We start from the raw sequence: 16,984 nt of genomic DNA on the forward strand, positions 1-16,984 counted from the left end.
GGAGCTCCCCCTCCCCTCCCCACGCCCCGTCTCTGCTGCCTCCTCTTTCATTCGCTGCCTTTCTCTCTCCGTGTGTGTGTGTGAGAGTGTGTGTGTGGGTGTGAGTGTGTGTGTCAGAGGCATCCATACCAAAATCCCCGCACTCATTCAGCTCATGTTCCCGCACCTTTTCGCCGGATCTAGTTACATAACTGCCTTATTTAAGAAGAAGAAGAAGAAACCTTTTTGACGTCCGCGCGACGTTTTTAACGGTGAGTAATCGTTCATCTGTCTTTCTCCCCCCTCCCCATGTTTTGTTTGTTCTTTATCCTTTCAACCGGTCACTTGTCTGAACATGATGGCAGCTGGTTAAAATTCCGACATGACAATACAAATAGTGATATTTGTTCCACGTGAGAGAAGGTCCTTTTACGGCAGAAATGAGGTTTTCGTCCACAGGCATCCTCTTCCCTTCTTGTCTCCCGCTTCCACAGTGAGAGAATGTTCTGGAAACAGTCCGCCTGAAGGGCTGGTGTTGCCTATTAAATCATTTAGTCCCTGCTAATCTCAATCTCCGTCAGATTAGACCACAAAACGGGCCACTTGTCCCTTAAAACGGCACAATTTAAAGTTTAAAGACAGAGAGAGAGTGTGTGTGTGTGTGTGTGTGTGTGTGTTTAGAGGAGTTGACGTGTCCCTCATACTGATGCAGATGGCCACTGTGTCCTGGTTCCACTTGGGTGGTGCGTTTGGCCCTCTTTTTTCCCCCTTCAGTACTAAAATCTGCAAATGAAACCCCTTTTAATGACGTGTTTTAGCGAGAAGTGTGAAACATTCACTGCAGACTCGTTAAAGTCCAACTCCTGGCCTGCTGGCAGTCTTACAAGTGGGCTAACTCAGCCAGTCAAGTTTGTGAATTATTTATTGTCCGACTTCCTCCAGCCGTCCTCAGATCCGTCCTTTCCTCTGTGACTCCAGTACGTGTTCTCCATCACTGCATCTGCACCACCTGCAAACGTCAGCCATCTTTAATTTACACGGACTGGAGCAGAAACCCCCCCAAAACAAAACATAGAAATATTCTTTACTGTCTCTCAGTGCGGAACGTCCAGGTGCCTCGGCAGTAAAGTGAAAGACAAATAGAAGCATACAAATTCACACAAAGGTTAAGACATATATAAAAAAAACAGAACAAAAATGAACAGTAAGGGGAAATTTACAGCACAATAAAATAACACCATGTTATTAAAAAAAAAACAACAACCAGAATGCTAGAGATTAAAATAAATGTTAAACTGAGGAGCGTGATCTTAAAGAAATGTACAAAATGTGCTTGTATATTTGTGCATAAAAACAACAACAGACTATTTACAAAAAATGGAAATACTGCAAACAACAGCAAGAATGTAAACAATTATTGTGTTTGATTTTGCTTGGAGCAGTGATGGTTATAAAGTCTAGCAGCAGCTGGGAGGAAGGATCTGTGATGACGCGTCTTTGTCCGTTTAGGACGCAGCAGTCTGTCAATTAAAGGGCTCTTAAAGTTAAAACTAAAGAGCTGTTTCAGACATGAACCATAACTCAAAATTACTCTAGAGACCCCCGGTTTTGAGTTTCTAAAATAATCTTTGGTTGGTACAAATGGGCAGATGGTCAGTACAAAACATCCAGCCATAGAAATCTCACCTTCTTTCCTGAAAAACCGGGGAACTAAATTGTGACAGGGCGGACCTAAAACCTTTATGGATATTAAAACTTCACAAAGGCTTTTGCTATTAGTTTAGAAATGTATTAATTGTGCACAAATCTTGTACAAAGTGCAAGATAAGATCATGTCCTCACATTCTAAACCAATCAGAGCAGATTGAGCTTTAAATGGGCTCTGACAGTTTTTCGTAGAAAACAACTGGAATTGCTGAAATCAACACTAATCAACACTGTCATTTCTTTTTTTAAATTTCAAGTTAAAGCTCACAAAGCCATTACCTTGCTGCAGCTAAAATGGTTTCTATTTTTTTTTTCATGGCTGTAGGATTGTTGATGACATTTATTTCTTGGCATTTTGACACTAATGCACAGACACACACATAAGTGGCTGAGCATGGGAGCAAGAGGAGCAGAAAGAAATCCGATCCATCCCTACCGCCAACTTGACAAAGTCTCTGCTAACTATTATTATTTTAAAATAAATATGTAGAAAATGATTAAAGAATTTGGATGCCGCCCACCTTGCTTGGCTGGCCGCTAGAGGTTGAGAGGCTAAAGTCTTTCCTCTGCCTACATCCCCCACAATGCTGTGCAGTTCTGAATCAGCGTTCAGTGAAATTGATGAATATATTATTATTGATCACGTGTCTATTACTGCATATATTGTTATTGACATATTTTGGAATAACTACTTTTTTCTCGCTTTATTGACCAGAATTTTGTGGCAACGAAAGAAGTCTGACTTTAGTTTCAAACACAGGTTATAGATAATGAGCATAAATATCAAGTTTAGGGGAAACAAAAAAAAGGACAAAATGAACCGTATGTACATGCATGTGTGTGTACGGCTAATTAGGTTTTATCTGTTAAACAAGGCAATGCAAATATGCTTAGTTAGTTTTATACTTCAGCTGACTCCTTTCCTTAAAGATGAAATAAAAATGATCACTTTAAAATTGTTTTTCTTCCTCTGGTATATTAGGACCATTGCAGATAGAAGAAAGAAAAGGAGGAGTACATTTCTGCTTGAAACGTTCAATCTAAAAGGTTTACAATGTCAAAAATTTGCTTGAAAAGCGTAGAAAATTTTAGACAAACCTCAATATTTTTCTAGAAAAAGTTACATTTCTGAGTTTCAAAGGTCCACTTGTTTTTTCTTTTACTTTTTCAAAATTTCCTAAATTTCAAAAATTGAAAGAAATTTGACGTTTGGAGCTCAGTAATTTCCAAATTTTTTTTTTCTAGAAAATGTATGAGATTAATTTCCAAACTTCAGAGTTTTTACTCCTACAACGACCCTCCCAAGAAGCCATTATAGATACCGAATTGTGTTCGATGAGCCAAAAATACTTAAATTTAAAAAGGGAAAACGAGGCAGAAGAAATCTGCAAATCCTCTGCTCAAACACGTGTCTTTCATGAAACACAACATCAGTTATTTTGCTCAGATATCTCGTAATCTACCTCAGATTTGAAGCTGAAACACTTCATTTCTAATCTAAGGAATGTGGGAGTAAAACTTCAGGTCTCCTGCCTGGACATTCTAGTCCACCTCAGTAATGGCCCCAATCCAACCACACTGAACTATATATAGACTGATGGGAAGAGGCACAAAGTGTGCTGCTTGGAGCCTTCGGGAATCACTCACACACACACACACACACACACACACACTTACCTCATGAGTCTTTCTCAGGCTTTCAGCCTGCCTGTATACGGCCTCTGATGAAGCTGGAGACTCTTCCACCCGCAGCTGTGTTTTCATTACAAACAAGGTTTCGGTGTGAGCGCTGAACCTTTGTTCGACGATGCCCTGCAGTTATCAGTGTGTGCACAGATTGTCATAATAATGAGCCGACTAACGATACAGATCAATTCTCCCTGTTGTGACGGGATAATTTGGTTTGTGTCAAGTGGGTGACTGAGCTCATTTGTGCTCAGGGACGGCTGTTATGAAACGATCCAATGAGCAGCTCATCTTTGAATAAACCGCAATTAATGTTAGTGTTGTGGAAGTAATACTTTTTATCTAATAATGTCCGATCAGAGGATCCTGAAGGGGATTGTTTTCACATTATATTTCATATCGGGGTCTTTTTAGCTGCCACAAGCTATGACAGACTTGGCTTTATTTCCACAAACCAGCCAGAGGCATCAATCCAAAAGATCAATAATATCGATACCAAGTCAGTATCGGTATCGGATTGATACTAGCGTGGTAAGATCAATATTTTTTGTTTCTCTCAACTCTACATCAAAGATGACTTTGGTTTGATTTGCTCTCGAATGTATTTTTTGCAGAAAAACAATGCACACAAACTTTTTTCTATTGTTACTGTTTGTCACGTTAATGTGGCACCAAGTAATTAAAAGGAAAAACTACAAAAGGTCAGAAGTTTGATGATATGTCAAACTTTGACTACAAAAAAAAGTATCGGTATCAGTATTGGCCCTGTAGTTACTTGTTATTGGATCGATGCCAAAATGTGCAGTCACACCCCTACAGGAAACACAACTTTAAAACTATTTAGTGGTGATTTACGCTTTATGATGACAGATTGGGGAAAATAAAAACTGAAAAAGACAAAAAAAGATAAGCTGCAAAAAGGATGATCTTTTTTGAATTTCTTTTTGCTGGAAGTTGTACTACTTTTACTTGATTCATGACAGTGCCTAATGATAAAACTTTTTCATGTGCTATTATCCACATGTCTGATTCATGCCAAACGATGATGACTCATTTCATAACAGCAGCAGTGTGTCTCTTCTGGTCTCAAATAGTGGGCTGAGAACTTCAGACATGATACTAGTATGTTTAAAAGAGCGAGCAAAGCTCAAAGTCCTCATAACTGATTTCATTTCCATTCACCAATGTGGATTGATAACTGAGAGCTAAATCAGAATATGAAGCAAAAAAGTAATCTTATTTCATGCCTTTCTTCCTGTCCAGGTACTAATTGATCAAAAAATACATTGTACATACCTTGCTCTACGCTTCGGTTCGTTCAGACGGTCTGGACCCTCCGCTATTGAAAAATGATTGCTTTCTGTAGGCTTCCTTGAGGTTCTAAATGTCACCCAATTGCTAACGTTTGCCCTTGACGTACGCGTGTGCCGTTCCAGTTCAACGCTACGAAGCTTATTGGAAATGACCTGCGCTGTAATCAACCATCCTCCGCCGTAAAGGGAGAAGAACCGATCCAAACAAGATGGCTCTAAATGTTAATTCAATATTTGTCCAACACGGAGAGAACGCCTTCATTCACTTCCTTCGGTGCCGTTTATAAAACTACAGGCAGACTATACAATTCTAAAACAACTCAGAAAAATCAACGTCATCCTTCAAAACCCTTTAGGTCCTACAGACAAATCACATGTACATGAGGGGCCTCAACAGGGTTTCTTGTTAATGTTGGTTTGTGATGTCACTGGTTTTGTCATCGCCAAACCTTTGGTGGAGGCAGCATGATGTTGGGGGTGGCATCTCAATGTAAAGTGACCAAACTCTCTGTTCCACAGAGCAGGGTTTGTCAGACTATGTCCAGAATTTGGAGCAGAGAGGAAAGAATGTCCTGCATTCCTGACCTCGGTCTCATTGAACCCTTTTCACGCTGCCTGACTTCTCAACAAACGTTCCACCATTTATTTTTGTCTTCTCCGCTCCAGGGTGTCGTAGCTTCATCCGTCCACCTTGAAGAGCTCCTCTCTGGGCTTCCTCTCCCCGTCAGAAACCCTCGTGCCATGCGGGAGGTGTGACCCTCCACCACTTTCTTCTTTGTGTGCTACGGAAACCCTAAGCCAAGCCAAGATGTCGGGCACCGACCCGTCATTGCCGACAGACCCCCAGCTGCCTTTGACGTCCCCCCGCACTCCCCTGCAGCTTTCTTTTCCTTTCCTGAGGGAAGGCAGCCGTGTTTGGGAGAGGGAGAGGAAACCACCTCAGCCTGGAGAGCTACCCAGCCCACTGCCAACAAAACGCACACGCACATACTCAGCGTGAGTAAAAACACAGTGCACGAGTTTGTCTTTTGTGTTTTTCTCTTGGTTCTCTTAAGGAAGAGCTTCAAACGACCATCGTATTAAATCAGCCTGTCCATGTCTGCGTCTTTCTCTCTCTGCAGGACAGTACGAGCCAGATCAGGTCCTGTATTTAAGGGCGTGTGTAAAAACTTTTCCAGATCTCAGGGTCATGGATTCATCCGTCCTACGCATGGAGGAGAGGACATCTTCGTTCACATTTCTGAGTGAGTCTTCCTCACCAAGCACACCATCCTTCACTTTAAGCAATCTCTGCTGACTCCTCTAGAGCTAGTGGCCGTCGCTTCGTGTCCTCGTTTCTCAGCGCTAGATTGTCATTTTCCTTGCGGTAACATTCCAGTTGCTTCATAATACTGGAAATTCCTTTTCTTGAATTTTACAAGAAAATGTAAAATTCAGAGAATTAATCTATCTTTGTCACCTATTTACTTTCATGGTTTTCAACGGACTTTGGGGAAATATTGTGCGCTGTACTTTTTCTGTGATTCCAGTAGCTGCTTTCCATTACCATTGTGCTCAAAACTAGGGCTGTTGTAAAAAAAAAAATTTAGTAATCGAGTACTCTATAGAATATTTTTACGATTAATCGCGTAATCAGATCTCTCTCTCTCCTCTCTCTTTCTCTCTCTCGTACACCCGCAGCGCTCTTCCTACCGTTCGCTCCAAAACACTGAGGACGCGGTCCCGAGAGCTGAAAAACTGTCGTACTCCAAACATCGCCCCACACAATTTAAGAATGCTTATTTCTCCCCAAAACCTCTGAAAACGCCAGGCAATTCAGCGTCATGTTGCTAGCACTTAGCAACAACTCATAGGCGGAAGTGACTGCGCTGCCCACCAAAAATAATGACCCGGCCGGAACACGGCGCGCTAAATAATGAAACATAATTTAACGAGGCTTCGAGGCAGATAAATTTTCCTCGAGGAATTTTAATAATCAAGGTACTCGAATCACTCGAGGAATCGTTTCAGCTCTACTCAAAACTAAGTATTGTAAATATTTTTGCTTTTAAAATGAACAGACCTGATCAACTTGGTGGGAGATGAGAATAAGCAACATTATATATAATTTAAGAGTAACAGGTCTCTCAAAGTGAGCTTGGGAATGTACTCTAATTTGTAATAGCACAGCTTCAGATCCATTCTCAGGTGAAAAGGTCTATTCAAGCTGTGCCTTTGACTTTTATGCAGGTCTTATTTTATCGTAATTTCTCCCCTCTGGACAGCATTGACGGGGAGTACGTGCCTATGGAAGGAGACGAGGTCACATACAAGGTGTGTCCGATCCCGCCCAAGAACCAGAAAGTCCAGGCTGTGGAAGTGGTCATCACCCACCTGAACCCGGGCACCAAGCACGAGACCTGGTCGGGTCAGATCATCAGCTCCTAGACGAGCGCTTCGGGCGTCACGGCGAGAACGTAACGGAGGATTAGGGTTTTTTTAATTTTAGGCTTTATGTTTTTGTGGTGTGGCAGATAGGGCAATCTGAGCTTTCTGAGAGGCACAAGCGGGGCCACAGATGTTTTGGTACGGAGGGCAAAGTGCGCCGTTAGGCTTGAAGTTAAGCATTGAATGTATCTGAATGTTTTTCTAGTGAAGGTTTATGGGGTCGTCTGTAGGATTTACGTCTTTTACGTCAAAGCCTCGAGTTCGGAAAGTAACGCCGCAAACGTTACTCATTTCACCTCGATAGGACGTGTGTGAGTTGGTTTTGAGGATGTGGTGTCTCGGTTTATTTGGGACGTGTGAAAGAGGCCAAAACGAGCTCAGATCAAACGGGAAACGGTTTTGGCTCATTGACTGCCAGTGGGAACCATGTGACTTACAAATTCAAGGGACCAGCTTGCTAGAGCTATTTTCTTTTACTTTCATGCTGGAAACTGGCGCACACTGTGCTGGCAAATCTAAAAAAATAAATTAAACACACACAATATATTTACCCTTCTGTTTTTTCAGTTTACAGACTGCATGTTGTAGGGAGAAAAAACTAGTTGTTTTCACAGATGCTTTTTTTTTTCTTCTAACATTACAAGAACATATTCATAAGTCAAAACCTTTTCAAGGTTGTTCTTTATGCCGGTAAACCACCAACCGAGTGCACTCACACAAGCAGTTTGGTTTCACAGACATCCTGTTTGTTCTAAAGACGTTTTGGCCTCAGCAGCTGGGTCGAGCTTGACAGTTTAGGAAAAGTTCTTTCAGTATTGTAGCACTTTCTGTTAGTAGATAAGGGTGTAGGTCCAGTTTCATTGTAGCCAGGTCCTATGACGGTCACACGTTTTCTGTGGTAGAGATGGTATAATGTTGTTAGCCTGCCACTGGAAAACAAGGCCAGAGGGTTTAGGTTTGAGGGAGGAACATGGCGACGGTAACAGGTCCTGGGTAAGGGTAGGAGATGAAGTGAAGGATTGAGCAGTGATGCAGCTATTTAGGGAATGTAAGGAAGAAATACAAAGTTTCAAGTCAGCACATTGCAAACCATTGCTCACAACCTGAAAGTGAACTGAAAAGAAATAGTTTGAGATTTTGAAGAAACATACGGTTTTGTTGGAGGAAGTTATCTTAGCTGCTAGGTCGCTTTGTAGCAGCTATAGGGGTGTCAAACTCCAGTCCTCGAGGGCCGCTGTCCTGCAGTTTTTAGATGTGCCACAGGTACAAAACACTGGAATGAAATGGTTTCATTACCTCCTTCTTGTGTAGATCAGTTCTGCAGAGCCTTAATGACCTAATTATTCTATTCAGGTGTGGTGCAGCAGAGGCACATCTAAAAGTTGCAGGGCAGTGGCCCTCCAGGCCTGGAGTTTGACACCTGTGAGTTACTAAGCTGCCTATGGCTAGTTTAAGCTAACTATGTCTAGTTTAAGCTGCCCATGGCTAGTTAGCTTAGTTTAACATAACATTTAAAACTCTAAAAATATTATTTTGAATTAATAATACCAGAAACTTAGCTTAATGTCTCATCTTTAATCGATAAAATAAGACATTAAGCTAAGCTAGCTAGCTGGAAAAAAATAAAAGTCAATATAAAGTTCAAATGGAAAATATTTGCCTTTTCTGAACATTAGGCACATTCAATAAAAACAAACAAAATGTCATCATAAAGCAGAAAAAGGTCTTATTGTAATTTTTTTCAACTTGGTAGAAGAAAACAGCTAAGCTAAGTTTAGCAGCTGAAGTCAGAGTATTTTATGACCAACAGCAAACCGTTGCGTATTGTGAACATCAGACACATTAACACATAGAACTCAGTATCATTTTGAACCAGAAACTGACCATAGCATTGAATCTTTTATTGTTAGAAGATAATGCTAAGCTAAGCTAACTGCAGCCAGCGATTTACACATGTTCTACAGCAAATAGGAAAAGAAGTCTTTTTTGATCATCTACCACATGTAAACATAGTATTTTTAGATATCATTTGGAATCTCAAACTGAGCATAGTGTTTGATATTTAATTGACAAAGCAAACAGCGTAGTGTTGCTAAGTTAATTAGCTGCTTTATGTAGCGTATATAAAATGAAAAAGCAGCTATTTTTGTTTAGTTCTTGCCAAGTCGGCAAATAAGCATATTTCATAAATTGCTGAACTAGTTCTGACACATTGTTGCTGAAAGAAAACAGCTGTTCTGGTTTTAATAAAAAAAATTTTAATAAATTTTGATTTCCTGACATTGTTACAGCATTACGTACATCTTACGTTTTCTAATTGTTACAATAAAAAAATAGACACATTTTTAATTTGTACCTTAAAATAATAAACACCAGATTTTTTTCTTGTCTGTTTTTTTTTTTTTGGAAGTTTCTTATGTCATATAAAGACTGTGAAACAGACAATAAAAACACAGGTGAAGCTTCCAGATGTAAGGAAAAAAAATATTTATTTATGTACTTATTTATTTTCATTTGTAACTATGAAAAAAATTGGTTTAGCAATTAAACACTGTATTTCTATGTCTTTGTGTAATTTTAAGCTGTTTAAACGCTGCTCATCTCACTCTGATGATCCTTCCCTGCTAAAATCTCCTTCCTACTGTCATGTTATCTTAAAAAAAAGAGAGAAAAAAACCTCAACACAATTTTCTAATTTCTACTTTATCTTTGCCTAACTTTTAATAACTGAATGATGTCCAAGATGGTGACTTTCGCCAAGTTCTTTACGAGTTGTATGTTTAGTTGAGAATGTGCTAATTCAGTTTCGTCATGCAGTAACCCAGGCGACGCCTGTAGAGGGAGCTGTTGTCTCATCTCTCATCCTTCCTGGAGTTCTCACTTTTAGAGTGATCTAGTATTACAGTTGCACTCTTTATCTGTTGGATGTCTGTACTGTGGAGAGAAACAAGTCTGATTGTGTTTTTGGAGCACTTTTATTTGTTTTAATTTTTTTTGTCAGATCACTGTGATATTTGTCGTTTCTTGTTTAAACGTTAAATAAAGCTTACAGCTGCATACACAGAAGTGTGTTTGAGCAATATTTCCAGGTACTCTGTCAGCGTCAAGACACTCGAGCAAATATTCTGTAGTTTTATCCTTATATTGTCGCTTCACAACAAACATGATCTCAAGGCGCCTTACAGGGAAAACAGGTTTGTTTCATACCGAGTTGTCCATCCTGTTCCTTTACTGTCCACTAGAGGACGTCGTTGTACAAATAATTTTGCATGCACAACTTGCAAAATTCACTTTTTTGCATGTATCTGTACGACCATATTTGTATCTCCTGCTTCTAGAGACAGTCCCAAGAGCAACAACAACAAAAAAGCTGTTTTTTCAGAATAAGTAGATGTTCTGCTGGTGTCCGCAAAAAGACCCGTTTCAAAAACCTCTAAATTGTTGCGTCACAATTTTGTTGCCTACCAACCCCAGACGTGCCCAACCCCTCACCTGGCAACCCAAGTGGAGCTCCACCCACTTCCCGCTGCACAATGGCTCCTGGAATATGAAAATGTTTCGCGATGTGCTGCAGTACAGAGCATGGAGCTCATGCATTTCCTCCCAGTCGCTGGCAACAGAGATGCGTAGCTTCATTTTATTTTTGATGGCAATGTCTCTGCGATGTTGCCAGAGAAAGTTTTGGTTTTGCAAATCACTCTAGTCTAGGGAGGTCAGGTGTCCTCTGCTCTGACAACTACCGGAAAACCAGGTAGGATTTACCAAAAGACTTGGACTGTTCTTCACAAATCTGCAGATGATGGAGATGTAAGTACATAGTGACGTCTCGTTTTGTATTGTTGTTCGGCAGGAACATGATTTGTCATTTACCATAAGCTAACACTGTGCTAAATGACGCCTCTGCTAGTCCTGTGTCTCATGTTACATTACCCACACTATCTGCACATTTACTGGGAATTGTAGTAAACTTAATGTGATAGTCTAGATGCAGTATATATATATATATATATATATATATATATATATATATATATATATATATATATATATTAGAAAATGTCAGATTTTTGAAAAAAAATTGGTCATTATGCCAAGTACACCTCGCTGCAGCAAACAGAAAGGGGCGGGGACGGACCACTGTCAGTCTCATACCTTATATGGAAATGTGACTATTTCATTCCGGAAATGAAGGGGGCGCTAGTGACACTATTTCCTGTACCGACCGTGTTATAATAATTATACTAATAATAACGTATTTTATTTGCCAACGCCTTTTAAAACACCCAAGAACACTTTCAACATTAAAAATACAAATTAAATAGTAAAGAAATGGCTACAAAACGTGATATGTCACGTGGTATGTCTGTCACGTGGTAAGTCACTTTTTTATTTTCAAATCTGTATTAAATCTTTATTTGAAATTATATTAGTAACAAACAATCTAGAATAAGCAACAATAAGGAAACATTATATAGATAGATGTATTTATCTATCCTTACACCCAATCTATCTCAAACAAAAGTAATAAAACATGAATCAAATCAATATTTTGGAGACAAATGTACATTACATTAAGAGCACATTTATCCATCCATTAATTATCATGAATTATCCCTATAGTTGGGTCATGAGGGCTGCTGACCCTGGACATATCGCCTATTCATATTATTAGTTGAAAATGGTCTCAAAACAACATCATCATCAAATGTTAACTGTTAGGTTTATCGTTTAGGAAAACTGGAAAAAAAAGACTAAAATCAAAAAGATTCATGTACTGCATGGCTTTATGGCTTTTCCTTTTGTTTCATAACTCGGCATGGTGACTTAAAGGTTTGTAGCTTCTGTCTTGGTTCTTTGTTGACCACTGTGTAGCGGTCAACAAAGAACCAGACTTAATCACTTTATGATTAAGCTTGGTTGTTTTTTGTTTTGTTTTTTTTCGGGTTTTTTTTTTCATATTTCTCAGTCGTTGCAAAAATATTTCAGCCAAACTCTTATTGTAATAGATTATTTTGCCGGTAATGTCCGTCTCATGTCGTCATGCCGGGCAGCTGGACGGTGTTGCTGGTGAAAGCCGTCCTGACTGGCGCCGTCTCTCTCTGCTCACTCCTCCTGTTTGTCACTCTGGTTCACAGCAACTGAAGAAGCAGCAGGCCGTAAAAAAAAACAACCTTCCACAGTCTCGGCTCAAACTGGAGGAAAGGTTTTCATAAGTCAGAGTCAGAGCTGTGAAGCTTCAAAGGCGATCGGTGTTGGCTACTTGAAGTTGACCGACTTGATCCACCAACTGGTTCAGCTTCCAGTTCTTCCAGTTTGTTTCATTGGTTATGGGTCCATGAGGAAAAAGAGGGTTCTCTGGGTAACATTTCTATCTATTTCACTGAATTAGTTGAAGCTAAGGGTCGAAGGTCAACATCAGGAAACTTCTTCAGTGTGACTGGCTTGTGTTTGTTTTTAAGATGTGAATTTTGTATTTATGTAACTACAAATGAATTCACACTAAAAATACATTTCTTTTAAACCTGTTCTCCAGTTTGTGCTTTGATCAGTTATGAAGTTCTATTAAAAATGTGGACCTTCCTTTAATATATAACGTTTCCAAAAATGATTATGGTTAAAATAAAAAGACTCCAGAAATAACAGATTGAAAGAAGAACATTTTATTCAACTCAAGAGTTACAGCACTGATGAATTTTGTGTTATGGAGCATTAATAATGAAAACAATAACAAATAGAAAACAAATCTGCCTTCTAACTATTTATTCTGACGTTTTGTTTTGGCTCTTGAATAATCAGAATCTCGTCTCCAGCCAGGCACCAGAAACCTCGCTGTCCGCTTCTCGAGTCATTGATGTTTTAATTGACAGGAGAGTCCAGCTAAGGAAACAGAAGAACAAATTTGAGAAACGCAGAGTCGAACGCACGTCATTAAATGCTGAAACTTTTCTGAGATGTCTCAGCAGCTTCAGTTTCTGCTCACCTACCTGTTACATCCAGAGTAATGGTGCCAGCTGAGGTCCATCTCCCCAGCGGTCGGTCTGCCTCAAACCTGTCACAACGGGGGGAATTTAATGAGAATTGTTTACTGCACTGTATGTATAAAAGTGTTTTAGCGCTGCTCACTGTAAATAAACTTTTTGCACGTTAAAATTTGTTTATTTTTTTGCTTATATGATCTAACAGGAAGGAAAATCAAGGTTTCAATTCTTGAATAATTAAGAAAATAATCTCAACTATAGAATGGCTGAAAAGTTAAGGTTGTAAAAAATTTATTTAGTACCAACAGATGGTGTGTAAACCTGGGGCCACTGGATCGTCTGCCTTTTTTGGCAGGCAGAGTATTTTCGTTTTAGTCCTCAGTCCTCTCTGTTCTCTCTCTCCTGATTGGTCCAGTGATGCTGGCGAATCATCACATGATCAGACACACATTCCTTAATCTCTGTCGAAATGATCAAAGTCATCATCATGTCCTCACCTTTCCCACAAGCTGTTACAACCAGTAGATCAGTAGGTGGAGCTGGTCTTCTGCTTTAGTTGTTGGTCAACTCCAGTCATCACATGAGTTCACAGAGAAATGAAATAAAGAGAGAAGATAAAGTTAAGGAGGAAAATATGCATGGACAGCAGACAGCAACAGTTTCTAACTTTCAGCTCAGCTCTCTGCAGCTATATTTAAAATGATTAGTCATGTTGTGTAAAAGTAAATGTTCTTACTTTTTTTGTCAACTGGATTCTTTTATCTTCCTCCACCTGACTGGTGGTGTTGAAGGTGGAGGATTACAGGCGGAGCTGGTCTTCTGCTTTAATTGTTGGTCAACTCATGTCACGTGACATGAGTTGATGTAGAAATGAAATCCAGAGAAAAGACAACAGGGTTAACAAATAGAATATAGGTTCACAGAAGGAAGAACAATTTTGAAATTTGAGCTCAATTTCATCCACATTTAAAATAAAAATAAGTTTTCTTACTTTTTTTGTCAACTGGGTTCTCTTATCTTCCTCCACCTGACTGGTGGTGCTGAAGGTGGAGGATTACAGGCGGAGGAGATCCAACCTGGGATGATCAGAGAATCAGAAATCTGAGAAGTCTGAACTTGGGTCGGGTATTTTTTAAATGTCTATTCTTCTTTTGTGACTTTTCTGTGTTGTAACACATGAACATGCTATTGGCCATATAAACTATTTGTTTCATGAGATTAATAGTTTATCTACATAAAACTTTACTCCACATGCTCTCCATTTCCTTTCCTCTGATCCTGTTCTCTAGTGTCTCTCTGAATAAAAGCTCTTAATTAAATCCTTCAATCATAAATTCTGTCTATGTTCTCCTTTATCTTCTAATTTCTTACTGTCCTGATGCTTTAATTTGGTTTCTGATACAACGTATTGTCAGGCAAGCATTCCTTACTTAATGTAAATTTTAACTCTATGTGGTTGAGCACTTTGTAAATTACTAATAACTTCTATTTCTATTTTTATTTAGTAAAGCTGATGGTCCCCACCACCAGCAGGAGGCAAGCAGTATCATGTGAATGTGGAAAAACTTACAAGCCGTGTGAAAAACAAGGGGTCCAGAAGGACAGGAACCACATGGACGACGACGAAAGGATCCAGCGATGAGCAGCTAAAACCTGAAAGATTAAAACCTTGGAGAGTGGATTAGTGGAGGAACAGAATAGAATAATTTACTATATCGGAGAGCACCGCTTGGGGAAGAACCGCTATTTCACCCTGAAACATGGGGAAGATGAGAGGAAGACACAAAGACGAAGAAAACTCCGGTGCAAGGCGCTACCTAAGGCTTCCTCAGTCCTTCCAGAATCCTCAACATCTAAAATGCTACATCTAGCAGCGGGATAAAGAAAAGCCCCGGTGCAAGGCGCTACCTAAGGCTTCCACAGGCTTGCTAGAAATCCATTGGCTTTAATAAAACAAAACAAAAAAAACAGAGAAATGATGATATGTCCTAATGTGACTTCCCACATAGGTCCTCAGTTTTTACGGATCCCAATCTAATCAGAGTCACTTGAAACGTAGCGAGGTCTAAACCACACGTGTCTGGAACTCACTCTTGCTGTAGTTCCACCAGATGTTGAAGGTGTCGGTTCCTCTTCTATGTCCTTTTCAGTCTCCATCCGGAAACGGAAGTCAGGGGATGACAAAGTTGGATTTTCACGGTGTGTTGATGGTGAAGGACTGAAAACGCGGGGTGACAAAACGGGATCTTCACAGTGCGCCGATGGTGAGGGACTGACGTCAGCGGATGAGAGAAAAGGATCCTCTTGCATCGTCCCTCGTAAGGGACTGAGGACAGGGGATGACAAAACAGGACGTTTACGTGGCATTCTATACGAGGGACTGAGGACGGGGGATGACAGACCAGGATCCCCACACGACGTCCTTGGTGAGGGACTGTGGATAGGGGATAACAACACAGGAAGTTTACGCGCCATTCTATACGAGGGACTGAGGACAGGGGATGACAGACCAGGATCCTCACACGCTGTCCTTGGTGAGGGACTGTGGATAGGGGATAACAAAACAGGAAGTTTACGCGCCATTCTATACGAGGGACTGAGGACAGGGGATGACAGACCAGGATCCTCACACGCTGTCCTTGGTGAGGGACTGAGGACAGGGGATAACAGAATAGGATCTTCATGGTCTGTCTTTCGGTATGGAATGAACAGAGGGGTTGATGGAATGGGCTCGTCCTCCCATTCTTTACCATATCTCCATGCCATCCTTCTGCCGATACTTTGAAGGACCTCGCCCCAAATGGGATCTTCATTATACCACTGTGCCGTCTTGGCTGGGAGCTCCTCTTCAGCACCAGTGTCTCTAGTCCTCTTTGGCTGGGGGCTCCTCTTCAGCAACAGTGTCTCTAGTCCTCTTGGCTGGGGGCTCCTCTTCAGCAACAGTGTCTCTAGTCCTCTTGGCTGGGGGCTCCTCTTCAGCAACACTGTCCCTGGTCCTCTTGGAGGGGAGCACATCTTCAGTTTGATTCTCCCTGGTCTTCTTGACAGAGGGCTCCTGTCTAGCATCATCACTATTCCTGGTCCTCTTGGCTGGGAGTTTCACTTCAGTAACACTGTCCCTGGTCTTCTTGGCAGGGAGCTCCTTTTCAGCAAGAGTGTCCTTACTCCTCTTGGCTGGGGGCTCCTCTTTAGCAACAGTGTCCCTGGTCCTCTTTCCTGGGGGCTGCTCTTCAGCATCACTGTCCTTTGTCCTCTTTCCGTTTATGCCAGTCACAGATGTCGCATGAGTCACGTCCTCTTTCAAACCTACCTGATCGCTAGGCTTTAATGGTGTGTCATCTTCCTTCGCAGCATCCACCTTCTTTGGAATTCTAATGGCGCGGCAAAAAGTCACTAAATTTCTCCAGCCTGCCAGAGGTTGTGGCGAGGCACTGATAGGAATTGAGTCCTCTGGACGCAAAATGGGCTCTTCCGGTTTGTCAAAGCTGGAAGGAAGCACTGTACCAGAACTAAGCTTTAATGGTGGGTCGTCCTCCTTCGCAGCATCCACCTTCTGTGTAATGCTCCTGGTGCGGCCAGAAGTCAAAGAAGCCCCGTCCTCTTCCAAACCTACCTGATGGTGTTGAGAGGTACCAATAGGTCTGGAGTTCTCTGGACGCAAAATGGGCTCTTCCTGTTTGTCAAAGCTGGAAGGAAGCACTGTACCAAAACTAAGCTTTAATGGTGGGTTGTCCTCCTTCGCAGCATCCACCTTCTTTGGAATTCTAATGGCGCGGCAAAAAGTCACTAAATTTCTCCAACCTGCCAGAGGTTGTGGCGAGGCACTGATAGGAATGGAGTCCTCTGGACGCAAAATGGGCTCTTCTGGTTTGTCAAGTCCAAGTGTGAATTTAA

General features: G+C 40.9%; 1 protein-coding gene and 1 long non-coding RNA gene across 2 annotated transcripts; one reads left to right on the plus strand and one right to left on the minus strand.

Moving 5' to 3' along the window:
- The first annotated feature begins 17 nt into the window (after positions 1-17).
- Positions 18-10,175, plus strand: csdc2a (cold shock domain containing C2, RNA binding a). Its single transcript, XM_032573701.1, has 4 exons — positions 18-251; positions 5,352-5,681; positions 5,807-5,929; positions 6,950-10,175. Exons 2-4 carry the CDS (start codon positions 5,494-5,496, stop codon positions 7,110-7,112), a joined length of 474 nt encoding a protein of 157 aa, XP_032429592.1. The 5' UTR covers positions 18-251; positions 5,352-5,493; the 3' UTR covers positions 7,113-10,175.
- Positions 10,176-12,756: 2,581 nt separating this feature from the next.
- LOC116726827 (uncharacterized) lies at positions 12,757-13,745 on the minus strand. Its single transcript, XR_004340675.1, has 4 exons — positions 13,588-13,745; positions 13,393-13,510; positions 13,097-13,161; positions 12,757-12,989 (listed from the first exon to the last, which is right to left on the minus strand). It is a non-coding gene; the product is annotated as an uncharacterized LOC116726827 (long non-coding RNA).
- Positions 13,746-16,984: the final 3,239 nt, after the last annotated feature.

The sequence above is a fragment of the Xiphophorus hellerii genome, chromosome 10 (assembly GCF_003331165.1).
Source record: "Xiphophorus hellerii strain 12219 chromosome 10, Xiphophorus_hellerii-4.1, whole genome shotgun sequence".
Classification (NCBI taxonomy): Eukaryota; Metazoa; Chordata; class Actinopteri; order Cyprinodontiformes; family Poeciliidae; genus Xiphophorus; species Xiphophorus hellerii.

Bases quoted from the DNA above. Each gene is read 5' to 3' on its own strand.
- csdc2a (XM_032573701.1), top strand. From the start codon at position 5,494: ATGTCGGGCACCGACCCGTCATTGCCGACAGACCCCCAGCTGCCTTTG. The intron at 5,682-5,806 runs GTGAGTAAAAAC...CTCTCTCTGCAG, and splicing joins CGCACACGCACATACTCAGC to GACAGTACGAGCCAGATCAG. The intron at 5,930-6,949 runs GTGAGTCTTCCT...CCCTCTGGACAG, and splicing joins ATCTTCGTTCACATTTCTGA to CATTGACGGGGAGTACGTGC.